The sequence below is a fragment of the Pelecanus crispus genome, chromosome 5 (genome assembly GCF_030463565.1).
Source record: "Pelecanus crispus isolate bPelCri1 chromosome 5, bPelCri1.pri, whole genome shotgun sequence".
NCBI lineage: Eukaryota > Metazoa > Chordata > Aves > Pelecaniformes > Pelecanidae > Pelecanus > Pelecanus crispus.
Genome location: NC_134647.1, coordinates 19,213,719 through 19,241,450, shown reverse-complemented (window position 1 = coordinate 19,241,450; position 27,732 = coordinate 19,213,719). Strand labels below are relative to the sequence as shown.

The 27,732-nt window shown below is 53.5% G+C and overlaps 1 protein-coding gene across 1 annotated transcript; it reads right to left on the bottom strand.

The window, feature by feature from the left end:
- On the bottom strand, positions 1–27,732 carry SLC4A3 (solute carrier family 4 member 3). The gene is made up of 22 exons (XM_075711482.1): positions 27,679–27,732; positions 26,292–26,448; positions 22,489–22,820; positions 21,891–22,033; positions 21,100–21,311; positions 14,992–15,143; positions 14,182–14,362; positions 13,493–13,628; positions 13,215–13,389; positions 12,691–12,790; positions 10,729–10,913; positions 8,451–8,664; positions 7,912–8,133; positions 7,433–7,581; positions 5,800–5,994; positions 5,146–5,352; positions 4,441–4,530; positions 2,681–2,847; positions 2,038–2,291; positions 1,533–1,702; positions 873–1,046; positions 1–78 (listed from the first exon to the last, which is right to left on the bottom strand). Exons 1-22 carry the CDS (start codon positions 27,730–27,732, stop codon positions 1–3), a joined length of 3,747 nt encoding a protein of 1,248 aa, XP_075567597.1.

The window sequence follows — 27,732 nt, the reverse complement described above, 5'->3', positions numbered from 1 at the left end:
TCACACAGGCATGTGCAGCTCATTGTACTCGTCCCGGCCGTCCTCATCGAAGTTCGGCTCCGCATCCTCCGAGTCCAGCTGGGGAGAAGCAGAGACCAGGCTCTGAAGGCCACAGCTGCCCCAACGTGGGGTCAAGCCTGGCATGGAGGGATCAGTGCGCAGAGAGCCAGGCAGCTGGGCTGCGCTGGGAAGAGCAAAGCTCTTGCTCCTTCCCCTCCCAACAGGCTCCTTTTTTGCCCCTCATGCCCGTCCACGTGTCCCCAGCCTGATGCCCTTTCCTATAAGCATTCCTGTTTGACAGTGTCCCATCACTGGGGCTTTGGTCCAGCACAGCAGCTCCTCCCTCCTCCCCTGCTGGCAGCACCCACTTCTGGGTGCTGCTCCAGGCTGCTCTCCAACAGGAGCTCAGGATGTTGGCAGTAGCAGAGGAGCTGCCAGCACTCGAGGAGCTGCCAGCGCCCTGGCACTGTGGTTATGTGCTCCTGTGCCAAGCAGCCGCAGGCTCTGGTGTGCTGCTGGGCTGTCCTTGCTGCTGCCTCGGTGGGAAAATGGGGTGTCTCTTGAAGAATGAGCCACAAATGGGGAGGAGGATGGAAGAGGAAACCCTTATTCCAGGCCTCTGCATGGTAGGATCCTCTGTCTCCTTGCCTTAGGGTGCCCATCCATCCCACACTGCACTCTACAAGCTACAAGGCTACAAGCTCTGATGAAGCCATCCACCCACCTATTGCTGTTGAACAAAGACCCCCAGACAACAGCAGGGAAAGACAAGGCTTTGCCGGCCCAATATCTCCCAGCCTTTCAGTCTGCCAGATCTCCTCAACCTCACTCCAGTGTTGCAAGCTAGACTGTGAAGACAGTTATCTGCTTACCGCTTTGAGCTCCCTGTCATGGAAGAAGTGGGGCAGCACGAAGCGTCGCAATGGCACTGTCATGATCAGGACGAATGGGAAGGCCAGGGATGCCACCGTAGATTTCACTACCCAGAGCAGCACAATGCAGGCCAGTTGAATGCAGGTAAAGAGATTCATTCTCCAGGTCTTCACCTAGGGATGTAAATCCAGTCTAAGAACACATTACCCTTCCACATAGATTAATGAAGATGAAGACCCAACTGGCAGAACATAACCCTTCCACATAGCATAGTACAGTAACACAGCACTGCTGCACACTCCACCTGCCTGTACTCTACAGCAAGGCAGAACTCCGTAACACGTCAGCCTCTGTGCAACCTAGCAGCATACCCACCTGGCAGTGCAGTGTCCCTACACCCACTCAAGCAATGCATCATTCCTATAAACAGTCCGTCCATAGAGTATCCTGGCAGTACACTCCTGTGTGCAGCCTATAGGCACGCTATCCTAGTGTTGTATCACCTCCGTGCATGGCTTGCACTTACTTCTCTGTGGAAACTTGCAGCCAAAGGAGGTCACCAAGCCAAGCATCACTCTAGCAAAACACCATCCTCCCCTCACCTGCCTCTTCTTCCTCTGCTCCTATTACCTGGTTCCCCACAATGTGCCTTTGCTCACCTTGACAACATAGATGTGGTCAGGGTGGTGTTTGGATGGCATGAAGATCAGGAGCAGTCGCTCGTAGAGCTGGATGCCAGTGAGTGACGTAACCCCCATGTAGAGGAAGATGCCGAAAAGCACAGCCAGCGGGATCTGCCGCAGCATGTTCCCCATCACAATGGACAGACCTGCACAGACAGAGCTCAGGGCATGGTGTGTCCCATGCCCACACCAGCCCCTCCACAAGGCACCTTGGCCTCCATCTCTCTCCCGCTTCCTCTCTGTATGTCCTGGGGTGCAAGGGAAAGGAAGCTCAAGAGAGGTCTAGCTGGAAGGGCTACAGAGATGGACTGACCATGGTGGGGTACCAAAGGCTGCCAAAGGAGAGATGAGTGTAGGTGGGGGCAGTCCTGCAGCGAGCGGGCAGAGCGCAGGCTGGCCCGTGGGGCAGGGACACTGCCAGGAGATTCAAGTGGTCGGCCCTGACCTGCCCCCTCACTCCTTCACCCAAGCAGAGGCTCACCGACGAGGGCAGCAATAAGCACTCCGGTCACACGCTGCTCCTTCACCTCCTCGATCTTGGGCTTCTCTCCTGGTGCGATGGCCTTGCTCATGACCGTCAGGGCATTGACGTGGGTGACAGAGCGCACCGTCGCTGCGGTCAGCCAGGGCAGCCCAAAGAGTGCGCAAAGCCCGCCCATAGTGCCAATGAGCAGCAGGTCCAAGTGGAAGCCAGAGCCTTTCAGCAGCTTCCTCTCCTTCTTGCTCACAATCAGCCTGGGAGTAAAAAAAGCCCGGGTGAGCGCCAGGCCCAGCCCAGTGCCCAGGGACAGCACTGTGGCTGGGGACAACGTTCACTGCCTGGAGAGAGCACACATGGGGACAACAAGGAGATGGCCGAGGAGGGGGATGGTGGCTGTCAACCTCAGGTTAGAGGTTTCCTCCTGTGCTTGGCTGAGGCCGGTCTCAACCACACTGTATGGCAGGAGGGGAGCCAAGAGACAATGGGAGAACCCAAGAAGGTACAGTCTGAAATGGCCAGGATCCTGCCCTTGCTGTCCCGCTGGGATGCCAAGCGCGTCTCCACACAAATGGCACCAGCACCCGTCCCGGCCTTGCCCGCCCAAGGGTTAGTAATGGTTGGCGTTGGTGGGGGGGGTACTCACGTAGTGATCTGTGTCTCCATGAAGATAAGAATGAAGACCAGGAGGGCAGGGATGGCAGAGGCAAACATCATCCACATTGGAAAGGTCCCACTGCTGCCCATGGGGTGAATGAACCAGCCACGCTTGTGAGGAGATGTGACCGACAGGCCAGAGGGGACGTTCAGCTTCTGGTGGTGTAGCCACAAAACCCAGCAGTTACTCATCAATACACACGTGCCCACAGCCTCACACAGGACTAGCCTTGACCCTCCTGGTCTCCCTGGTCTGAATGCCTCAGATGATGGGACAGCCACCCTGACCCGAGCAGGACTTTCTCACAGTTAATCCCCTTCAGTGCAAAAAATCCCATGTCCCCTAACATGGGCCTGTCTCATTTCCTTTCAGCTAGTGGAATTCCCTTGGTTTTTGTCCAAGAGACCAAGGAAACATCTTTCCTCAGGAATCTAACCCCCACATCAGTGCTTGCAGACCATGGTTAAAATGCTCCTTGACCTCTGCTTGGACAAATCAAGTGTCCTGAACTGCCTACCCTTCTCTGAGGTGGCTTTCCAGACTTTCCAAGCCTTTTCTGAGACATTTTTCAGTATTGTTTTTGCAATGTGGACCCCAGAAGTGGCCACATGCTCTGGAAATGACCTCACTCTGATCATGTTCAGAGGGAATATCATATTTGTGCTCCCATCAGAGACCACACAGACTCCTAGCTGTACATTGTCCTGACCCTGCGTTCACCAGCACTTGAACTCTCGGCTCTGTGCTGCTCTACAGCAGTTCTTGCTATCTGCCTGCGTGAGCACTGCAGGGAGAGTTTAAGATTTGCATTTATGTTAATCAGCATAAGTATGAATAATATTCCTGGAATGCTTATACTTGAGCTAAGCTGTGTAACTAAGTACTGTTTTCTCCAAAAGCTTTGTACGTATGCTGAGTTAATACTGAAATGATAATGCTTTTGATATTAATTGTAGAAGTGTAGAAGGGCATGAAAAGGATGTAACAAAGTGCATGATTTTACTAACATCTGATAAAACCAGATTTTTCATTGAAATTTAAATGAATAAAAATGCATTTGGATTCCATTAAGCTTTGGGCTGTCTTGATAAAAAGCCTGCATGCTGAACAGCAACTACCTTTCACCCTCTCCCCGATGTTAGTTGAAAAAAAATACTAAACCAAAAAGATATAACTACACATCTACTAAAAAAGGGGGGGGAAAAGGAAACCTGTGAGATGGGTTGGTTTGATAACGTTTAAGTTTGTGCATAATCTGGAAGAGATCATTGTGTTTGAGATAAAGTGATCGAAATATTTAGTAGCCTATAACATATTTCTACTCTCCTTGATCAAGTACTAAACCCTTGACCAGTACCCCACTGAAACCACTCTATAAGCCACCCCCTTCAGTGTGCATAACCAGTTTATGTCTTGCTGATTGACTGCAAGTTTTTAGAGTTACAAACAAGGAATTAACTGCACTGAATCTCTCCAGTCCCCTAAAGCCTCCCCTACTAACAGCTGGAATACCAGAGGGATACCAGGGCACTCCAGTCCCTGTAGCTCTGGTCTCAGTCTCAGCAAGACCCTTGGAGCTTCCCTTCAGCACGGGAGCGAGGATGAGGGGAGCGCCTCTGTTTGCTTTGTGCTGTTATGACTAAAGAGGCAGGAAATACAAATCCCCCGCTGCAGAAGAGCAGGCCACGGTGCCGCAGGCATCACTGCTGGGCTGCAGGGCGGGCTCTGAGGGCAGCACTGGCACCTACCTGCGTGTATGTGTCAGTGATGGTGTAATCCACCAGCACCATGACCAGGATGGAGATGGGGATCCCGAAGTCTCCAATGATCCGCCGAGCCTGCGGAAAAAAACACCCTTGCTGGCAAAGGGAACGGGCCGGCTCCATGCACCCACCCTGCTACAGGGAGACTGCGGTAAAGTGAAGCCCCAGATGGGGCCAAGCACCACTGCCAACCTGAGCACTGCTGATGAGCAGGGCAAGGGAACCCAGCCTTGACCCATGGGGCTGCGCATCCCACTGCCCACATAACACACAGTCCTCCAGCCACTCTTAAGTGACTGGCTAAATGCCCCCACTGCCCTATTCGGATGGTGCTCCAGGTATTATGCCGATTCCCTGCACATAGAGAGATGTCCAGAGGGAACAAGCTGTAAGCTCTTCCTCCTATATTCTAGTTTAACAGACTTGTGTCCAGCCAAAGGACCTTTCCCAAGGTCCAGAGGACTTTTCAGCAAAGCTCACTGGGGCAGGACAGTGCAGATACTATCAACAGCCAGCTCTGGTCTGCAGCCTAGGTCAGGCTGCCATCCCATCTGCATGGTATTTAAGGGATTGCTGGTGTTTCTTTGGGGGCGGGTCCAAATGCTCTAGCCAACAAAGGTCTGTAGCAAGAAGCATTATTTATTTGGCACGTCCCTTGTCCTTAACATCTGGGTCCCACAAACTTCTCACCTTTCCTCCTAAGAAACGGCTGTTCTTGAACTTGCGCATAAAGAAGGCAATGAAGAAGGTGCCTAGCATGAGGATGAGGGAGAGGAGAGCAGTGTTGGGCTGCATCCTGATTCCCAGTGACATTGCATCCGCAGAGAGCATGCTGGCATTCAGGCCGCTCTGCACATTCGGTGGATAGAACTTCAGCAGAGGATGTTCTGCAAACACCTGGGCAGATGAGAGAAGCAACGGGCACTGTCACCGCAAGGAGGAGCAGGGAGCACTGTCACTACTGGGGGCAGGGGGAAGCGGAGGTGTCCTGCTCTGTGGAGAGGTGAGGGTGGTAGATGGTGGGTGCGGACAATCCCAGCATCCATCACCTCGCCTCGCAACCTACCCAGCTGGAGAGGGCTGGGGAGAGAAAAGTGGCCCCTCTTTAATGCCTCCTGCAGGAAGAGAAGGGGAGACAGACGTTAGGGCTCATCCTGCCAGCCTCTGTGGTGGCACAGGGGCCAGCTGGGCTGGGGCATGAGAGGCCAGCAAAGAACTGCTCTGCAGAACGCCTAGGAAAGCTGTGGCTGAGCTGGCTCTGTTCCCCTGCCTCCTGTACACTAAAGCAGCAGGTTCCTGGGGGATCGAGAGATGCGGCAGCCCATCTCCCTGGGGAAGGTTCACCTTGTACAGTTTGTAGAAGGTCTCGTAGATAAAGATGAGGGAGATGAGGAACGCAAAGATCTCCTGGGTGAAGGGCGAGATGTAGCGCACCAAGAAGCTTCCCTCAGCTGCCACGATAATGAAGATGAAGACGATGAGCCACAAACCAATCCACACTCTGCCTGTCAGATACTCAATGCCTTGTGTCTGGCAGAACTGAAACAGAAAGGGGAAGGAGTTACTCATGGCTCCTCAGGCTGCCTCCTGCATCTGCTCCCCATTAAGATCAAAGACTCTCCTGGAACATCTGCTCAGGCATCCAGCACACAGTGAATTCAGGGCTGGAGTCACAGGTAAAGTTACTGACTTCGCATTAACACCAGCCAGTTCACACCAAGCAGGTCTTTACTGCTCTAGTCTTCATAACAGTACCGGTCCTTCACTCTCTGCTGAAGCCATCGCATGCATGACGCTCCCCATCGCACCCACACGGAGGTGCCATTACTCAAACACAGCTCTCCACTGCTCCATGCACTCAACAAGCACAAGCCTGTTCCCAGCAAAGGAGAGCCTGAGCAGCCTGCTATGTCCTGCTGCAGAAAGGCTATGTTAGCTGGGGCATGATCCCAGACAGCGCCTTGCATACACACACAGTTGTATGTGTGTGGAGAAAAGCCCCCAGGCTTTTCTGTTCCCCCCCACAGAACAGACCATCTCCGCTGCCTCTGCTCATCCACACACAGCAACACCGACTACTTCCAGCACAAACCACATCCCTCGCTTTGCAGCCTTCCTTGGTACCACCACAGACAGTGCCCTCAACAGGGCAGAGGTACACCTTTGTACACAATGACTGGGCAAAGCAAAAGCAGTCGGTGAGAAGTGCGGTCACAGGAGAGCAGAGAAATTCCCACTGTGCAATGGCATCACCAGCTCCAAACTCTTGACACACCAAGGTGAAAATCTAGCTGTAGGAAAAGCCATGCTTTAAAAGCTCAGATGTGTGAGAAGTCAGAAAAAAGGAGAAGGATTAGACCCACTGCTTGGAGGTACAGTGACACAGGGATGCTTTTAATAGTGAAGAGGTCATGCTACTTGAGAAACATGTCCATCCTGACTGGCCAGGATCTCTCTGCACATACCCTTGGGCTCATCCTGAAAGGTGGGAGTAATGTAAGTGGGACATCCCAAATGGGTGGTACACTGAATGTTGTCAGGTTCCCATAAAAGGAAACCTGGACACAGGTAAAAATTGTGAAACGGTCTTCAAAGGAAGCCCCAAGAACAAGTATTATGGACCAGTATTTTAGGATCCAGCTACAAGTGCTTATTGTGCCAGCATGGGCTGCAGCACAGGGCTGGGGGATGATGCTCCCCTCACAGTCAGCAGGTAGAGGAGTGCTGTTACCACTGTCACATCTCAAGGGGGTTTCGCCCATGGGATACAGAAACAGGAGGCAGAAGTCCCTACGGTGTGACCTGCAAAGGGTCAGAAGAGCCAGGGCCAGCCCCAGATAAGCTGAGGGCAGCTTGGCAGGACCCAAGGAGTCCACACCACCAAAGACCCTTCGGAGAACTCAGAAATGCCGGCTGCCCTCTCCAGCGCAAGGGCAGAGCGAGCAGGTGCCAAGCATGGACACTGTCTCACATGTACCTTATAAAAAGCTTCTTCAAACACCAGCAGAGGCCCTGAGAAGCCAATGACCAGGAGCGGCTGGGCTCCGAGCAGGGAGAAGAGGATCCCTAAAACCGAGGTGGAGATTATCAGCTCGGAGACCCCCATGAGACCCTCAGTTTTCTCTCCTGGGAAAGAGAACAACATGTGAGTGTTATAGCCCAGACACAGGCACCATCACCATAGGCAGGCAGGCTGCAGACACAGCTCCAGACGGAGGAGGCAGGTCCCCGTCCCATCAGTCAGAGGTCCCCTGCGTTGGGCAGGGAGCACAGAGGGAGCCCGGGGAGCCGAGGCTGGAGAGGCCAAGCGGCAGGGAGGGGACAAGGCAGCAGCCGAGGCACAGCGCTGCCGCTCTCCCCGAGCGAGCAGCACCGAAGCCCACCCCAGAACAGCATCACACAGACACAGCCAGTGTCCCAGCGTGCAAAGAGCAGACCAGAAAGCAGGCCCATTACCTAGGAGTCCCCCGAAGGTGATGGCAGGAGAGAGAGCAGCAAAGTAGATGAAGAGAACGGCCGCGAGACACTGGCTGTGCAAGGCGTCTCTGATGTCACTGAGGTATTTGGGGTACCTGCGCTTTATGTCCCGAACCAGACCTCCAAAAAATATCCCGGTCCGCTTCAAAGGGTCATCCTCAGCTTCCTCCTCTTCTTCCTCAGCTTTTACTTCACACAGCTCTGGGGGTGCACAGAGGGCAGGGCTTGAGCAGGGGAATCCAGGTCTGCCCTTGGGCTGTCCCTCTCCCCCATGCCCTGTGGAGACCTTCCTCCAGCAGCGCTAACCTGGTGGGCCCCCTGCGACTGCGCATCCCACTGCCCCCAGCTGCCAGAGCTGCCCACAGCCACTGTCCTGCCTCCCCTTGCCCCGCACCCTGCTGCCCGCTGCAGGAGGCAGGCCCCGCTCACCCCTCTGCCAGGCTCTGTGAGGGGAGGCCCCACTGGGGCACGCAGGGCACTAGGCACAAACTCTTTTGCCCAAATGTGAGTGGAGAGACCTTTGGCTTCCTGGACAGCCCCCTCCTTCATGGACTTCTGCTCCCTCTCCTTCCTCTTCCTCAGCAGCAACTTCTGGAAGGTGGCAATGGATTTGAGCAAGTCTTTCCCCTCCACCTCTGATGGGGGGATGACAATGCTGCAGTCCAAGAACTCGTTGATTGCATTGAGGAGGTCTTGACGGTCATCTGCCATGTATGCAGCCTCATGGAAGTGCTGAAAGGGGCAGGGAAAAAGAGAGGGAGAAGGCTCAGACCAAGACTGCACCCAGCTACCTGCAGCCTCGAAACACAATGCTTGCTGTGACCATACAGTAACATCCCGATCCCTCGACCCACTACTTGTCTCACTGCTCCCACTCTGTGACCCACACTCCTGAATCCCTCCTCCCTGTCCTTCTACTCAATGCCCCTCACCTAATCCCATGTCTCTCCTCCCTTCCCTATCCATCCTTTCCAGTGACCTTCTTGCTCCTGCTTTCCTTCACCAAGCCCCACTGCTCTTACCCAAGACTGTGCTCGGGCAGCACCTCTGCCAGCTGCATGCTCTGCCAGACCACAGGGTACCTCTCATGGGGCCTCTCCATCAACCAAAATCAGATCTGTGCTTCTCAGCTAGCCTGATGCCTCTCGTTCCCTAGGCTAGGTGCTACCCCTAGCCAGCCTGTGCCTCCTTACAAGCTCTGCATGCCCTTGCTCGGTCCTGCAGGGCTCTTGTTCAGAGCCCACCTTAGAGAGGTACCAGAAGCCAGGTGTCACAGAGATGAAAGACTTTCCCCGTCTCTGCAGCTCAGAATTAAGACTCTGCAACAGACTGATTCCTCCTAGTCTGATCTTGGGTTTGTTTTGAGGGAGAAGATGGTGGAGCCCTAAAGCACCGCAGATAAAGCACAAGAACCAGGACCTGAGCAGGGACCATAAGAGACACCATGGGAGCCTCCACATGGGAGATGGGAGGGAAAGTAGGAGTCTACGGCATGAGGGGAGCCATGCAAGGGAAACCAGGCACAAAAGGGAAGATACTCCTGACAGCAAGGGCAAGATGACAAGGAAGGACTCCAAGGAGACCATGAGGGGACAGCACTACTGCAATAGGCAGGGAGGTGCTGGCAAATGGGCAGAAGTGCTGCATTGCCTCTGGACCGTGCCTGCAGAGAAAGGGCTGGAGGAAGATGAACAAATGAACAGCCTGTAAAGCAGGAAGGGAACAGCTAAGGTCCCTGCAGCACACAGACTCCCTGGAGCCACAGCTTCAAACTGTAAATGATACCATATTCTCTTCATGGCGCCAGCCACTGTGTAACCTTGCCATGGGCAGCCCCGGCTGTGGCAGCTGGCTCCCCTCTTCCAGCAACAGAGAAGCAGAGGCTCAAATGAGTGAGATCAGCCCACAAACACAGCACTGAAGCTGGAATATGGCACCTCACTTCTTCTGACTAAAAACACAGTCTCAGCTGAGCCCTGTGTAACTCCTGGGAAGGGATCTTTCAGTTGGGAGCCCTTGTTGCCCACAACCCACCTGCTCTGAGTGGCCCTTTTAGTCCCCAGTTCAGGGAAAGTTGTGCACTGGTGGCAGGACAGGCAGGTTTGTTACTTGGTTATAGTTACATGGCACCAGCCAGGAGGACCCTGTGAACCTCTGATTCTCCTGTCCTGGATGTATGCAGCAGATGCTCAGATTGTCTTTGCTTTTAATTCCTTACCAGGAAAAGGAATTTCATTTTCCTGCCGTCTAGCCAGATGGGGGACTTCTAGCAGTGCACATGCTTGGCAGAAAAACCTTCCTGCCTCCTCATCTCTCCTCCTGCATGGATGTGCTCCTCTGCATGGATGTCCCAGCCACAGGACTCAGCTAGAAATCTTCATCCAAACAGTTGACAACTGTCCCCAGGAATTGCTGGGTCTTTTTGTCAGTGTGGCCTGGGCCAGGCATCATGGTCACAGGCACCACCCAGCCTCTGCTCCTCTCTGTGAAATGTCAGCTGAACACAACTCCTCTAACCTGGGGCTGTTCGTTGCTCCTGCTTTTATGTACGGCCCCTTTCTTCACCCAGCCTAGCACTCTCTGTCCCAGCCAAGTGTCTGTCCTACTCTTCCCTTCATACTGGAGCACATACTTGGTCAAGCCAGGCTGCTCTTAAAAATCTCAGGTGCTCACATCTGCCTGCCCCACCTGGGCCTTTGCACAGCATCTCTCAGCGCTCTCATCCCAGGTCTGACTTCTGAGGAGCTACCAAAATTCCCTTCCCTGTTCCAGCATCACCACCCGTCAGCTCCTCACCTTGTCGGACATGAGGGTGGAGATTGAGCGGCCAATTTCATGGTAGTCCATGTTGGCCTGGCTCGGTCCCAGCAGCACAAAGATGAATCTGACAGGAATCGGCACCTCCAAGACAGATTCCAGGAAGACGGCCTCGTTCAGTCGGACAAAGGCCATAGTTGGCTGCTCCAGGAACTGCACACAACCTACCAGGAGGCAATGTTTTGAGCAGAGTTAATCACTGGGATGAGCTGCACTGGGCTGCCTTTAACAGTGGAAACAGGGATTTCAGGGGTTCCCACGAGCCCTGCAGTCCTGTACTTGTCTCCAGACCACTGACACAGCATTAAGCTTCATGCTGAGGACTGCTCCAAGTCCCCTGTTCACTGATCATTCCCAAGCAGTGCTACTTTCTTTAGCTTCCTCCCAGTTAGCCCATTCTTAATCTCATACAGATGGGCTCTACTTACACTATAAGGGGCTAATTTTAAATCAGAAGTTTGGTTTCTGCTAAGCCACTGCCTTATGGAAGTCTCTTACATGTTACTTTTATCAAACAAACTTCTAATCTCATCAAAGAATTAAATCAGGTTTGCTTGACATGACCTATTTCCCATAAACCTCACTGCTTGGCAATAATTACATTTTTATCCTTTAGCTCTTTATTAATTGAATCCCATATTAGCTCTGCCATTATGTTGGCCAGGAAGGACGTCAGGTTAAACAACCTATAGGTACTAGATCACTGTCCTTCCGTTCTTGAGCGCTGATGCTATGAGCTTTCTTCTGTTTTTCTCGTATGTTCCCTGTATTCCTAGACTTTTTTTTTTTCAGATGAAAATGAGCCAGTTCTCTAAAGACTCATAGGTGCAAACTGCACAGTTTGTTTTACAATGTCCGCATCTCATCAATGCTTGGCAGCTTCCTCAGTTCCTAACAGATTGGGAAGTACTCCCGCATCCTCCGGCACACCATCCGCTTCCTTCCCATACTGAACACAAATGTTTATTGAATACTGGTATTTCTCTGGCATTATTACTGATCTTTCTGCCATCTGTGACCAGCAAAGAGCTGTGTTCTGCATTAGACTGGCAAATCTGGGCCACCCGAGTGGCCAAGCGAATCCCAACACACAGCATTACCTCAGAAATGGCCAGTGTTTAGCTATCTGAGTATTCAAAGTGCATTTACGAAGCTGATTTGGCCTCATTGTGGTTAAGCATCAGCTTGGTTGAGCTGCCAAGCCTCTTTGCCTGAGCTTTTAATCTACTGGATAGGCAATGACATTTACTTTGCTTGTAGCGTAGCTACATTTGCTGAGATGTTAATGCCAGCAAAGTGCTGAGGACTGCTCTTGTGGTCAGAAGGCACCAAGCCCACTGATGCTTGAGCCTGCCTGCTCACAGCCCTCATACAGAGAACCATCTCCTGGCAGTGCTATGACCGATACCCGAGACCTTGCCACCAGCCAGGCCCTGCTTCCATAAACCCAAAGCTCCCTGGCACACACAACCAACAACCAACACTGGCCAGGGGCAGGGCTCAGCTGCTGGCGAGGTGTGAAGAGGCCAGACGGAGAGCAGCAATGATCAGAGGACAGCACAAGGCCCGACAGCAGTCAGTGCCTGGCCATCAGTCCCTCGGGCACCACCTACCCACTTCTGAGCTGCAAGATGGGATGCTCTGGTGACCCTGGTGGGACTTTCTCCTCCAAGCTGGGCCCCAGCTCCCAGCAGTAGTGTCTATCAGCCTCTTAATTTAGGAAAGGAACTACCCCAGGCACCCTTACATTTACCACAGACAAACAAAACATGTGTTGTCACCAAAGGAGAGAGTGTACAAGGCTCCCTCCCCAGTTGAACTTTGGGAACATGTATAAGATGACCAATATCCCTCAGGAGGGAGGGCACAGACAGCTGGAGCCAGACCAGGATCTGAACAGGTCTCATTTGGCGCCAGGGGACTCTACACGCTGCCTCTTACCCACAAGGACCACTGTGGCCTCTGCATCTTCAGGGATCTTCTCCATCAGCTTCAGGTATTTACGGTGGCCCTCAGAATTATGGAGATGCGGGTTTTTCTGCTGGGGAAGAATACAAACAAGTAAGGATGGAGTTCCTGTGCCTTGGTCTCCCTGCACAGCCTTGCACCCCACTGGCATACCTGCAGCCAGGCTTGCCTCGGCTGCATGCCCGACACCCTGCTTCACAGGCAAGGCACCCTCACAGTGAACGGCCACCCTGCGAGCACCAGGGCTGTTGCTGCTATTGCATGCTCAAGCAGACATTTGCATACAGTGTGCATACAGCGTGAGGCTAAAATTAGGTCCCGAAATCATAACGCAGCGACCTGATTTCCAGTGCTCCAGGTGATCCAGGGGACCTCAGCCCTTGCAAGTACAAGGTCCCCCATGAAGGAGCCCAGAGGTGGGCGCCAAGGGCTGCCGCTGGCCAACAGTTGTCCCCAGGGTGTGGAAAAAGAAGCAGTAACCCCCACGTCACCCTCACCTCCTTGCATTCGGTCTCATGGGCCTTGGGGTCAGCCATCTCGATGCGCTCTTCCCCCATGAGGGGCATGCAGGTGTCAGTGGTGTGGTTGTGGTGGTGGTTCCCCACGATAGAGTTCATGCTGGAGCTGGAGTGGTTCCTTGGGAAGAAGCCCTCCTTTTCATCATTGGGGTGACTGAAGGGGAGAGCAGTGGCCATGAGGGGACCCACCTCCCATGCCACCTGCGGCTTGCAGACAACCCCCAAGCCCGGGCAGCCTTCGGCTATGTACCACCCACCTGTGCTTCAGCAACAGGGCACGCAGCACATTGGCTCGGTCCTCCGCTCTGATCTGGTCAGAGATGATCATGGTCTCCACCATAAGGTGAGCGATGCCAGGCAGCGTGGTCTGCTCCAGGTCAAGGAGGACAGCACCTGCCAGCAGGAGGGGAAGAGCCCTGCTCCTAGTGTGCAGCGCTCCCCGCCGCACGCACGCTCTGAGGATGCAGCCGTCGCACCAGGAGCCAGGCTTTGGTTGGGGTACAGATTCTCTCAGCTGAGAAATGCCCCAAGTCCAGGTGTCCCATGTCCTCTGTGTAAACCCTTGTCCCAAGAGCACCCAAAAGCTCCAAGACACACTAGTAGCTCTGGTACCTCCCTCTCGTTTTGGTCTCCCACCCTGACCGAACTTGACCTTTCACATCCAAGATGGGTCAAAGACCTGCAGGCCCAGGTGCAGCTGGGTGTCACAGCTGCCATGTGCCTGAGAGCAGCAAAGCAGAGCAAGGAACTAACAGAGGCACCCTTGGGCTAACGCAAACCCTGGCAAATGGGCTGCAGGATGGTCCATCTCTGCAGACCCTACACGGAGCCTGGACACGGACACTGTTGGAGTGTCTCCAGTGAGGGGCCAAACAGTGACAGAAGCTGTCCAGCAAAACCCGTTGCAGAGCAAGACACAAACCCTGGTCCATGGTTCCTGACTCACCATGGGCAATTGTCTTCCTGAGCTCCAACAGACTGCGGAAGGACAGTGAAGCCACATGGGGTTTCCCCCACCTTGCTGTGTCCTCCTCCACATCCTCCTCAAACTTGATCCAGCGGGCCGTCTCCCTCCAGTGCATCTCCTGGTTCTTATCCACCACCAGCTCATTCAGCTCCACAAATACCTAGTGTGAATTATAGTGAAGACATCAGACTTCCCCTGATGCATACAGCTCTATCAACAATACATGGAAAGCCTCAGGTTTGTTCTCAAGGTACCACTTAGTCTAAAATGCTGCCTGAGCAAACCTGCCTTAGTTAAGCAGAGGTTTGGTGAACAGAAGCAGCCGGGACAAATATCACTGGCAGCATGGCAGGAGCTTCCATCAGCACACGGAGCACCAGAAAGCTCCAAGTCAGATGGCATGGTCAGAGGAGAGAGAATGATGCAATGCTGCACCCCTCTACCAAACTGTGACAATTTTGTCCTCTGCCTGCTTCTTCGTTTTACCCCCAAATTTCCCACACTTACCAGAGATGGTGATGTTACTGTGCTGCCACAACAGCACTACCATTTCTATGACTTTTTAACGTCTTTCCTAAGATTGAAGCTTTGTGATTTCACAGAAATCTCTGCTTTTATTGAAAAAAGCGTATTTTCAGCCCTCACGATAATGGATAAAAGCTTCAAATGTCCCCAAGGTCAAGTAAAGAATTAATTATATTGAAACCACATTTATCGCTTTACAAAGTGCCGCCTTCTAGTCCCGATTTATGGCTTCTGAACAAGTGTGGGAGGACAGCACACAGATACCTCATGGGGCTTTCTATCCAACTTCTTCTTCTTCTTCTTTTTCTTCACAGATGGAGTTGATGCTAATTTTTTGCTTGTCCTGGTGATCTGACTCCGAGATGGTTTTTTCATCAGATGCCTCCTCACACCAGGGTTATCTTCAAAACGGTGGCCTGAAGACATGGGAAAGGAAAAAAGACCACCAGTGTGTCTAGTGGAAACATGCTGTCTGGCAGGGAAACACATCCAAGCCCACCCTTCTCTTATCAGCTTACGCTAGCAAGGCTGTGGCAGCTGGAGCAGTCATGTCCATCCTCCAGACCTTTGAAGATCCTTCCTGCCTCATCTGCCTACTTTCAGCTCTTCCAGATATCTGACAGCTAATTCTTTCAAGAAGAAGGCTTCCTCCCAGGCTGTGCATACACTGGAGCATCTCTGCAAAAGCTTTTATTCTTGGTACCTGAGTAAGTGGGGCATGAACCCTTCCCATACTCCTTGAATGAAAAGCAACCTGAAGCCTTGTCTGCACAGCTCTGCACCCAGACAGCACAGTCAGGCACCTGGCTGGGGCTCATTTCTCCCACTGGAGGAAGGCCTGGTGCTCAGCAAGCATAAAGGGCAGTGAAGGGGAAGGATACTTAGCTGCTGGTCTGGGAGACACATGGAAATATCAATGACTGTTTTATTTAATTGTGCAATGAAACTGTAGGATAACACTGCAGACCGGGGCTGGCATGGAGGCTGGGCAGTTAACTCCAGCTATCACAGCTTCTAGATGATCTGCAGTGCTGCTGTAATGCCCTCTGATAGGTCTGCATTACAGAGTTCAGCTGGCTGAATCAAATCCTCCTGAAACCTCCAGAGGGGCTGTTGAGGCTGCATTACAGATCCACCATCAAGCTACCAGTGCTGTTGGCTAGCCAGCACCCACCAAAACCTGGCCACAACCGTGCCAGCCCCTTTTGCAATGCCAGAGAAACAGCACCTGGGCAACAGCCTGCCATGGAGAGTAGTTTCCCTGGACACTACCCAGAGACAGCAAGTGTATCTTCCTCAGCACAGACAGCCCACGGCGATGGGGAAAGCCTCAGAGCCCAACTCCAGGATGGGCAGGCTCCCCCAGGTAGATCACTGAGTCAGGAGTTTTGCTCAGCTTCGGTCCACTGAGGCTTGCTGGCCCTGCTTGTAAAGCAAAGCCAAGGTCTTCTCCCTGGGTGACCAAGGGCAGCTCTCCATTGGCTGGGATGCATGTTCAGTCTCCATGTACCTTTCTGCACTTGGCTTTGAGACCTGCAGCTCTCAGGACATGAGAGGTAGTGAAAAGCACTGGGCTTGACAGCCAAGTGGTCTCTTTGATGTTGCAGGAAAATATCCATGTATCTCTGGCATGGAAAGACACAGCCCAGCATCAGGCCAGGCATACCATGGCCTTGCTCCTTGGAAATCTGGGTCGCTAAATTAAATATAAAATGAATCAATACTGAGCCTCAGGGCATTTTCCCCCATTGGCTGCCCTGCTGATGCACGTTCTGCTGACAGATGGACTCCTCCCTGCTCCACTTACTGCACTGCAATGTCAATAAGAGCCAATAACTGCCCACTGCTACAAACGTTTCAGGGAGCTGGGCACGTGTGGGACTTCCTCAGACTTTTGCATGGATTTCTCAATTCCTGCACGCACGGCAGCCACTTCATTGCACTTGGTGTGGATTTGTGCATAAACAAACAGGTCACCAGGCAGTTGATCTCAGTAGCTAGCACCTTTGCTTCCATCCCTGCAGCTTCTGATTCTCCCTGAGACTCATTCTCACCGTGTCCCTAGAAGAACAGGGCCAGAGGACACTCTGCCCAGCAAGACAGAGCGCTCACCCAGAGCACGGCAAGCCTCCCCCGTGGTGATGCCAACCTTCCACGCAGTGCTCTTCAGCAACAGCCCTAGAAAGCATACACAGGTGTTCAGCCTCAGCCACCAAATGGCTGGAGGACAGATAAAACAAAAGGAGACAAGTTTCCTGCCAGCATCTCCAGTGACTCCCACACATGCTGACAGGGATGGGAGCCATAGCGCTGAAGGCTCAGAGCGAGCTGGTGAAGGCACACCTCCAGACCCCTACAGAAGAAAGGAGCAATCCACTTTGCTGCTCTCCCTTGGAAGTGCTTGTGGCCACTGAGATGGAGCAGACAACTCATAGGAGAAGGGTGGACACATGGGCTTAATTTTGGAAGAGGCCACTGGCTTTGGGAATCCCATGCAGACCCCAGGTGAGGTGCTCCAGACTGCTCTACAGAGAGCCTTTCTGTGTCCCATCAGATCGGTGCTTCCCCCAAATGAAAGTCAAGCTCAAGTGAGCACCTAAGTCTGGGGTCCTTACTCAGGACAGGATCTTGGACTGAGACCAAACGGCGATGTGCCCAGGACATCATTCTGCCCTCCTTGCTTGAAGCCAAACTCCCCAGGGTGAGATGAAGCAGCCAAGGACAGCTCTTGCTGTGCCTCCTCTCCAGTGGTCCCCAGGAGCAGAGCATGAGACAGTGACAATGTCTGAGGACAGATGTGATTCCTATGGTGGCTCCACTACAACAAACTGGTATATCACCCTCCCACACAGCATCTCCTACAGTCTCCTCCAGAAGATCTTGCCACGTTGGCTTCCATCAGTCAGATTTCTTGGGATGACCAAGTTCCTCTTCTGCCAGCTTAAATCTGAAGATGACTAATATGACTTTGCACGGGTTAAAGTCTTCCCCCAGAGTGCCTGTGCTAGTCAGTCCAACTGAGTGGACAATTGCCTTTGATTCATGTGTCAGCTCCTGCTTCCCTCCTTGCGTTGCCCTCTGTCCACAAGCAGGAAGCCCAGAAAGAGGCATCAGAATAGTTGTACCAGTAATAGAGAGCAACTTGCTAGCCCGGCATCACAAGGATGGTGCACGCTTCCCACATACCCCAATGGTTGAGTTACAGCAAGAAAAAAGAGGTTGAAACCTCATCTCTTGGAATATTTAAAATTAGACTAAACAAAATGCTAATCAACATACAGTAAGTCACAACCCTATGCTGGCTTCTGGTACAAGCTACTGCCCTGCCCAGAATCCAAGTCTCTCCTGGCTGATGCTGAGTTCAACGTGATAGGGACAGCTGGACCCCAGCTCATCCCTGCTGCCATCCAGGCGTCCCTGCACAGCACTCCCCATGCTCTGAACACTAAAACAAGAGCAAGGAGACCAGCTCAGGTCCAACAAGGCCTTTACTCTACTCAAAAGCTATTAATTTCCTCTGGATCTGAGTTGGTCCTGAAGAGCTACTGCCATGGAGTAAGTAGCTGAGTAAGTGGGACTGGCTGGTTGTGAGCTGGATCTGCACAGAACTGACTCTGGTGTCCCTGTGATCTCTGTCTCTGCCATACCTCTCTGCAGGATTAATCCACAGTGTGGATTCATTGTGCAGAAATAATTAAGAGTTGACTGTACAGTACATTCTCTTTCAAGCACCTGCAGTATTAGCTGTAGCAATCATTGAATGTGTTAACTGCTAGCAAGCCAAATTTCCCCACTTTATAAGTGACGCATATCACACCTTGCAGAAGTGATCTGCCCCTTCTACCTTCCCAAGAATAGCCATCCTTTCCCCAGGTGAACGTGGGGCAATATCTCACACTTTTAACATACAGTTCACTCAGCTCGGGACAGCTGATGGAGCCAATTTGCTGCAGGTTTCTATTATGAACTTTGCTGCTATTATACTGTCTATTAATTTACAGTAACAAGTAACAGACCAAGCCAGAAGCAAATCCCCACTTGCTGGTCCCTGCAGAAGCACATAGACAGACATTTCTTCCCCGAAGGCTTGTAAAGATAGACCAGCTGAGAAAGAGAACATGATGCTGAGACTGGGAGGCAGAGGACATTAGATGTTTTGCCTGAGATTACACAGAGAGGCTGTAGCAGAGTCAGAAACAGAACCAAGGAATCCTGAGTCCCTGTTGCAAGCACTCTGCCTCACCATTCCTGCATGCAAGGCCAGTAAGTGGGCTAGTTCTGGGGCCACGCCACCCTCCCGTGTGCACTCCTAAAATCCCTTGAAAAATTAGACCATGATCTGGATGAGGACATCTGGGCAGCTGTCACAGAGCTATCAACACTGTCAGTCCCAAAGTGACATGCAAAGCCACCTTTTAACAGTGAGTTACCACCATCTGCCGAAGAAGGACAACTTGTGCGAGGTGAGAGCAAGGGTCCAGTTTCTGCACAGTCCCCAGGATGACCCAGAGACCCAGCTCAAGAGATGCGTGGGTACGGAAAGAGATGTGGAGAACAGAAAGACTGTCTTTGCTCTCAGGATTCCTAGTCTCTCCTTCCCTGCTTTTCCCACTCTCGCTTCCTTCCTCTTTTCCCCCTTCCAGGCAGCCCGGCCAGCCTGCCATTAGCTAGTTTCACAGCCACGCTCAAGCCTGCAGACACAGGGACTTGGTTATTTTTTCCTCTGGGCATTAGGCTACAGTGCTGAGCCAAGAACCTGATACCCACTGCTGCTGTCAGATCCGCAGCTCGGCTCAAATTCCAGCAAACAGAGCAGCAGCACACTGTCACCTTGTGCCACAGATGGAAGGGGAAATGTCTGTCCTTATACACACCTCTGAGCAGCTGCTTTTTCTCTGGCCACGGCATGGGCCACATCCTGATAAGCACAAACAGCAAGATGCAGCTGCCTCCAGAACTGCTCGAGTGAGACACACACAGGGAAGCACCTCAGCACTACGACACAGATCTGTACAAAGACCTCAGACAGACACACAGACACCACACAGCTCCTCCGGTGTCCCCAGGCACACGGTGGGGCAGACCATACCTCCTCTAAACCAGGAGACCAACCTGACACGGAGAGAGCGCAGACAGCAAACACAGGGTGAGGGACACAGACTTCAGCTGGGGGCTCTGATCTATGCAACCGTGGGGTCACTGCTCCGGTACTTACAGGTGGGCTCCCCGCCTGGGTAGCCCAGATGGTTTCTGATGGCCTCCCATAAATCATAGTCTTCAAAATTGAAGGCAAATTCATCAAAGTCTTCATAGCCGAGCGAGTTGCGAATGCAGGTGCTTATCGCTACCTCCGGGCTGCTGCCCCCCTCCAATTCCTTCGCTGCCTCCTCTCTCTCTCGAAGGGTTGTCATTTTGTCCTTGCGAAGGTCAGGGGTCAGGCGCCATGAGCCACTCACCTTCAGAGGAGGGGCCGGGGTAGCCAGGCTGACGTGCGGAAAGCAAGCTGCCCCTGGGGGGGCTTCACCGCAGCCCCTGGGCCAGCCCCAATGCCTCGCTCCCCTCCTCACGGGGCATGAAGGCGCCGGCTGCAGCAGCCCCTGGGGACTGACGAGGTCCCGGGAAGGCTGGCTCCACCCGGGGATGCTTCTGTGGGGGGCTGCCCCACTGGCTCCTCGGGAGCAGGATCCTCGCTCTGCCGCGGGGTCCCGCGCCGGCTGCCCAGGGACACGGCGCCCGTGGCCCGTGGCCAGCCAGGCTGTGTGTGCAGCACCGCTTCTCTCCCTCGCTCCCCTCTGGTGTCTCCCTCCCTCTCCAGCCTGCAGAGCAACCTATTGAATTCTCCATGTCCTCAGGCCCGGAGCGTGCATTTCCATGACGTCTCTTCTGTCTGCCCTCGAGCCACGCACAGGGGCAGTCCCCCTCCGAGGCGCTCCGGAGGGGGCAGCTGCCTCTCTGCCAGGAGAGCGGAGGAGACGGGAGGCTCCTCACCTCAGGTTTTCTGCGATGCCAGAGCTGGCGTGTCGCACAGAGGGCTGATTGCTGGGAAAGTGTGTCAGGAGAGGAGAGAGCTGGGTCTCAGGGAAACGTAGGGAGCCCTGAACCAGAGAGGGCAGTGGGGCGGGTGGAGGAGCAAGCATCTGTGGGGTGGGTGTGAGTAGAAGTGCTGGGAACATGGGGACCAGTGCTGTGGACACTGCAAAGCTGACAGAGAAGAGCCAGGGCTGGAACAGCAGGGGCTGGGGGACAGGGAGGTGAGGAGCAGATCCTGCGGCAGGCTGAAGACCATGCCCGGAGCTGCTAGGGAAGAGGGCAAAGCAGGGAGAAGCAAGGGACACGCGCACTAGTAGCACAGGTAGTGTCACAAAGCCTCACTTTTCATGCCGTCCAAGTCAGCAGACGCCAGCATCTGGGCCTCGGCTTCGTCCGTGGGGACGCGCTGGTACGCCGCACTCTCCAGCGTGGTCATGCTGCCGATGCACATTCTCTCCTTCAAGTCATAGGTAACCCGTTGTCCGCTTGCCACCTGGCCCCAGGGCTTGCGCTTCTCCCACCCACGAGACAGACGTTCCCGAGGCCCGGGGAGGCTGTGGAAACCAAAACGACTGATGGTAGCAAATGAGGTGAGTGAGGATGGGCACCAGCCCCTCTCAGGGGCTGAGGTCGCTCAGCCCAGCCCTGAGCAGCAAGTCCCTGAGGAGAGCCAGGAGTCTACCCACCCAGCACCTAAATGTTGCCCCTTCCGCTCCTCCTTTCCCCCACTGCAGAGCGGGATCAGCTTGTGGTCAGTGTTGGGGACCCACCTCTGAGTCAATGGCCTCATGGTCCCCTGACTCGGCCGAGCCCCCTGGGGCTTCCCAGCCTGCGGGTCAGCACGGCAGTGCACGCTGGCTGGGAGGGAAGGTACTCCACGTGTGCAGCCCAGTGCCCCCAGACCTGCACCCTGGGGATCCCACGGACCCAGGGAGGTCACAGGAGTCCCAGGGAGTGACTGTCCCGCCGGGGAGCAGCCGTGTTGCTCACAGCCGCTCTCTCTCCAGGCCCCAGGTCCCCTCTGGCTCAGCAGGCGAGTTCAGGCTGGGCACAGCCGCTACCCCTGGGGACAGGGTCTGTGCAGCAACCTTGAGCTGGGGAGAGTGGCAGGCAGCTCAGCACCACTCTCCTACCTGCGGAGCGAGGCAGGGGCCTTGTCCTGCAGCAGGTCGGCGAAGCGTGGCACAGGGGACAGGATGCCACACTCCTCCTCCACGTGGAACTGCGCAGGGGCCAGAGCGCTGCCGGACTCCTCCTCATCGCTGCCGATGGTGAACTGCAGAGACAACGGTCCTGACAGCAAGAGCTGGGGCAGGCAGCCTTTGCCTCAGTCTCTGACGTGCAGATCCTCCCCGTGTCCCCACCTCCTAGAACGGGCCACACCGACTTCCCCCACGTGCCCCATACCCTGCGACTGGCCATACTGAGCCCCCCATATCCTAAGAGCCACATTGATCTTCTCCCATGGGTCTAAACACCCCCAAAATGGTCATGCACATCCTCCCCAGCGTCCGTCCCAAGCAATGGCTTATCTATCACTGTCCTCCAGTGCCCATCTTTGCTAGGCAGGGACAAAACCACTCTTCCCACAATATTGCACAGCTACAGCCTCTTCCCCCTGACCAGCACACTCCCATGACCATACACCCTGGCACCCTCCTGGCATCAACCCTCCCTCCACCTCCCGCCCAGCCTCCGAGCCCTGTCCAGGTAGGGATGCCCTAGCCTTGCCTTTGGTTTGCCTGGGGGCTCCAGCTTAGGGGATGTGTCCTTCCCACGAGCTTCGCCCTCAGACTCTGCAGAGATCTCTTTCTCCTGGGCCTCTTCTGCCTCAGACTCTCCTTCTTCCTCTTCTTCTTCCTCTTCTTCCTCCTCTTCTCCCCCCTCCTCGTCCTCTTCCTGGATGGTGGGGGTCACCTCTGAAGGGGGTACTGAGGTTTTCTTCTTTTTCCTCCTCCTTTTTTTCCTCCTGTTGGCACGGGGGGGCCTCTTTTGGAACTTGAGGGCAGAAGGGAGGTGAGTGGAAAGGGGATGATGGATGTGGTGCGAGGTTCGGCGGTGGACTGAGAGAGAAAAAGAGAGTCAGGGGCAGGAAGAGGCTGGGAGGAACCTGCCAGGCGCCCCTCCAGGAAACAGCATGGTCTGGAGATCAAGGGCCAGGAAGGGCAAGGAGAGCCACCAGCCCGCAGGGACATAGCAAAGCTCTTTCAGTGATGTGGCAGGCTGTGTCCAGCCTGGGGTGGCTGGGGAGGCAGCCCCCATGCAGTGCCAAATCACCCCAACACAGGTCTACTGCCCTGGAGAAGGCAGGACTCCTCTCCCAGTGCTGCCGAAAGCCATTTGCATGGCTACGCAGAACTACAGTGGCCTGCCAGAGGCACCATCCCCTTCCTACACATGGGGGAACGCTTCTTGCATTCTCAAACAAGCATGATTTGGGCCCTTTACAAACATTTCTTTCCTGCATAGTGTTCTTTGAGTTAAAGAGATGCACTTTATTTATCCCCCAAGGCTTTGACAGAAAGTCCCTCCTGCGTACCCACAGGAACCACAGACCAAGCCTTTTGGTGCAGATGCAACCTAAGTCCACATCCCAGGTACTGTGAGGGCTTGTGCCTACCAGCCTCTGAAATGCAGGTTCAATTAGAAGGCTGTCTTTTAAAAACCAGGGTAAAAAACAGGGCAGAAAGACTTTTCTTTAAACTAATCTACAAAGAGAAATTCATACAGACTTGACCTGGGTGTCGTGGGAATTACAGAGTGAGAAGAAATTAATGGCATTTCTGAGCCTTCACTCAAAACCAACCATAATGCACCACGCAGGGAACAGGGAAAGCTCAGCACCTCCCTGCAAGAGAGAGGAAAGCCATTTCTGCCAGGTCTATCTGCAGGCACAAAGCCTCGCATAGGCGGTCTGCAGGATGCACAGATCCTGGGGCTGCACCCGGAGCAGCTGAAATCACGGGGGCACCAGCCACTTCGCAAGGGGGCTTCGCTCAGCAGCTCTTCCTGAGGAATTGTTTCCAGTCTGTTTTGATTTGGTTCCTTCCCAGCTTTCCTGTGACATGGCAGCAAAATCTGTTTATAGTGAAAACTACCTTCAAAGGACATTTTCAATGGAATCTGTAACCTTCTCCCTGGGAGAGCCAGGCAGGTTCATTGTTCTGCTGTCATGTTTCCTTTCCTTTGGTTTCTCAAGTCTTTTCTCCCTTGTTTCCCCCCTTGGGAACAGCAGGGATATTTCACACACGCCCCTGGTTCAACAGGAGAGGCTTGTGGGAAGATTAGAGGAGACTGGGAATGGTCAGACATCTGCAAATTGGAAAGAGTTTGGGCTCTTTATAAACACTTTTTCCTCCAAAGTGTTCTCTAGTTCTTTGACTTAACTAGATGTACCCTATTTCACTCACAGGTTTTGGCAGAAAGGTCCTCCTGCCCTGCTGCTGCACTCCTGTAGCACTGCTCTGCATGCCATGGATAGGTCAGGCATGAATTTCTCATGTAAGAAGAAGCAAGGAAGGCCCCAACTGTACACTCGTTGCTCCTTCTACAGCACAAAGCTGCTGGTGAGGACATAGCCCATCTTTCCCTTCTGGCTTGCTCACATCAGCCCAAGACAGAAACGTTTACATTTTAGATCAGAAGGAAACTGAAGCCTTGGGCTGCAGGGGAAGGCAGTGATGGTAAGTGGCTGATCTGGCACAGAAGAGGGGAGCACTGCTCTTCACCCCTGTACTCACCACTCCTTGTGTCAACTGATCACATCTCCACAGAGGTGGTCTGGAGGTGGGAAAAGTGTACCTCTCCCAAACACACAAGGCTTCATGCCTCCTTCTTCTTCCTCCCTGTCCTCCTGCAACTCCTGTGCACCCAGGCCCTGCCCTCCTTCCCTACTCCCTTCCTTGCACTGCCTGCCTGTATGGAAAGTTATTGCCAAACCACTGTCCCAGATCTTTGACGACACTTCTCAGTGAACTTGGTACAAGAGATATGAAAAAGTAATTTGGATAGGGAGCCCAGAAGGAAGAGCCTACATATTAGGAATTCCTGGCTTTGAATAGGGCAGGAAACATTTCTAAACCCAGAGAGCATTCACCTCCATGGGCTGGTATGTTATCCTCCAAAGTCTAATGACCTAACCAGATCTTCCAGCTTTATGAATACAAACTGCATAAAACTTCTGATAACCAGGGTTGATGTAGTCCTAGATAACAAGGATACATCAGGAGCTCAGAGGAAAACAAGCTTCATTCTGACAAAGAAGGAAGGACTCTCCTATTAAGAAGAAAAAAACCCCACCAAAACAGTACAAATCTCTAGTCAAATTTTCAAAGAAGCTTCTGTCATGCATGCTCAAGCAGACCGTCCATGTCCTCCAAGCCAGCCCACACACCTGTGCACACAGGCAGAGCTTCTGAGCAGGTAAGTCCTACCAGCACAGGACAGGTATTCAACCCACAGCAAAGCTAGTAGCACCTTGCAGCCATGTGCGCGAGTGACTGTGTGCTCAGGTGGAAAGTGTTATTTGAATGGAGCCTCTGTAGAGAAATGACACAAGCAGAAAGGAGCAGCTGGGGTGCACTACAGTAATAGATTTTTACCAGAAAACTTCTACAACAGCCATTGGAAATGAGTGGCCAAGCAGAAAACAGCCTGGTGAGGTACTTGGAACATAATGTTCCCAAGGTTGTATCCCATCAAAACTGAGCTGGAAAATAAGCAGTATCCAAGTGTGAAGAGCCAGAGAGTGGGAAACTCTCCTAACCATTGCTACTTGTCTGCCACACAAGCAGGCTTTTGGCCGGGGGCCTCTTCTTCCTGCCTTTCACTGCTGTTACTACAAGCTAATGCAACCCACCTACACCAGGCAATAGCTTATGGCCACTCTTGTGGGCACACTCTCATTTCACAGCCGAAGTGAGTCTGGGTAGACTGGTTGCCTTTGTCATGGAAGGGCAGAGGAATAAATATGCTGATCAGTGGAGTTCAGGTGAGATAGCTACAGCATTTTAAATTCACACCCATTTTTATTTTGCAGTCCTTTCTTTGAGCAGATAAGCCTGATGGTTTCGTGGTTGCTATTTAGAAATACACAGGCATGTCTGACTGGAGCCATCTGCTTTCAGACTGGGGAGGACAGCCTGGCTTCTGGCCATATTTGGATGTTTCTTTGCAGCCATATGGAAGAAACGCAGTTTCAAACTGGAAATTTCAACATGGGGGAAGTGGCTGCAGAGGTCCCCAATGCTGGGTGAGGAGGTCAGCGAACACCCCGGGCTAAGCTATGCTGCCGCGTGGGCTGGGCAGTAGCTACGCCTGCAGCGACGGGGAAAACAGGGAACAGACTGGGAAGAGGTCGTGGGCACTGGTGCTAAACGGGGTGTATGTAGCACTTTGGGAACACTCTGAAGGGAGGAAGTGAATAGCAGGCTTTCACGATCTGCAGGGTCCCGGCACAAGGCACAGAGCACGTGGGGCTGAGCGAGGGTTGGTGGCGGGGGTGGAAGTGGGTACAACAGTTCAAACCTACATACATTCAAAATCTCTCTCACTGTAGCTGCGTCTTTGCTTCTCCAGATTGCTTGATGCTGATTTGCTTATCAGGTCCCCAAATCTCTCGATTGACAAAGTCTTATCCAAGTCCTCATCGTCCTCGGCACCAGGAGAGGCTTTCTCTGCACGATCTCTGCCCTGCACAGAAATCGCCAGACAAGAATCAAACACTGCAGACCCCTGCAGCCCTCTGGATCCTCCTGCCCTGCAAACGATGCTGGGCTTGCTGAGGAGCAGCAGGCTTCACACAACAGGGCTGGGGCATAGTTTCTCAGAGGCACAGCTTTGCTCAAAACCAAGAGCCAGAACAGATCAGAAAGCCTCCAAGCCGCACTCTGCTGAGATACCTTAGCGGTCCTCCACTCCTCCCCTGAGTGGCTGGTATCAAAGGCCTGTGTCAGTGCCCGTCTTTCCTGCCAGAGGAGATGCATAGCTTTTGTTTAGCTGGAATTTCTCTCTCCTCACATCTAACCTGCTGTCTTCTGGCCTTCCCTTTGCCCAGTCTGCCATCCCTCCCTTTCTTAGACCTCCTCTGTATTTCCCCCTGGGAAACAGCATCCCTGCTCTGATGAGCTGCGCTTGGGTCAGTGACCACCCTGTGCCTTCCCACCTCCCCTCTGCACTCCTAGGGGACCCCATTCCCCTTGGCATGCCTTCTTCAGGCCTTTCTGCCTGTTTTCCTGCTGTTTCAGGCTGTGGGCACTCCTCTGCCTTTTGCTGGTGGAGATGCTCCGAGAAGAGCATCATCACCAGGTGACTCCTGTCCTTTCTGCCTCCCAACCAGCTGCAGCTGGTAAAATTTTCCATCAATATAGCCGAAATGCCAGCGCAGAGCTGTTGTGGACTCCCGTGTTTCCATGGAAACAGGAGGAGGTCCAACTGTGACAAATCTGTCTGTGCTGGGCAGAAAGACGGAGCAAGGCAGCTTTAGCCGGGTTGTACCTCTCCCAGCATCCCCTCGCTGTTCCCAGCTGCGTCCCGGGAGCGGCGTTCTATCTATAGGGGAGACCGCTTCTCCTCTCACCTTAGCATGGGTGTCCCAGGCCCAGCCTAAATGGGGAGAGTCTAATTGCAAGCTGCCCAGCTCCTCCTGCCACTTGCCTACCCCACCCAACGGCATGTGAAGGCACAGAGACCCCACAGAGCAACCTCTGGCCTCTTCTGGACCACAGTTTGCTGTCTGCATGGAGAGTGGATGTGGGCTCGTGGGCAGCCTTGGGGCACCCTTCGTGCAGACCTGTCCCCAGGGAACGGAGGCGGTGTCTCCTACTGCAGCAGGCTGCCAGGACGCAGGTCCCGCACTCAGCCTGGCAGGAGCGTGGTCCCCGGGGAAGAGACGGCCCCGCTGCTGCTGGATTCCCACCTCACCTGCTGCAGGTCGATGAAGACATCTCCTACGGGAGGGGACTCTCCAGCTGCCAT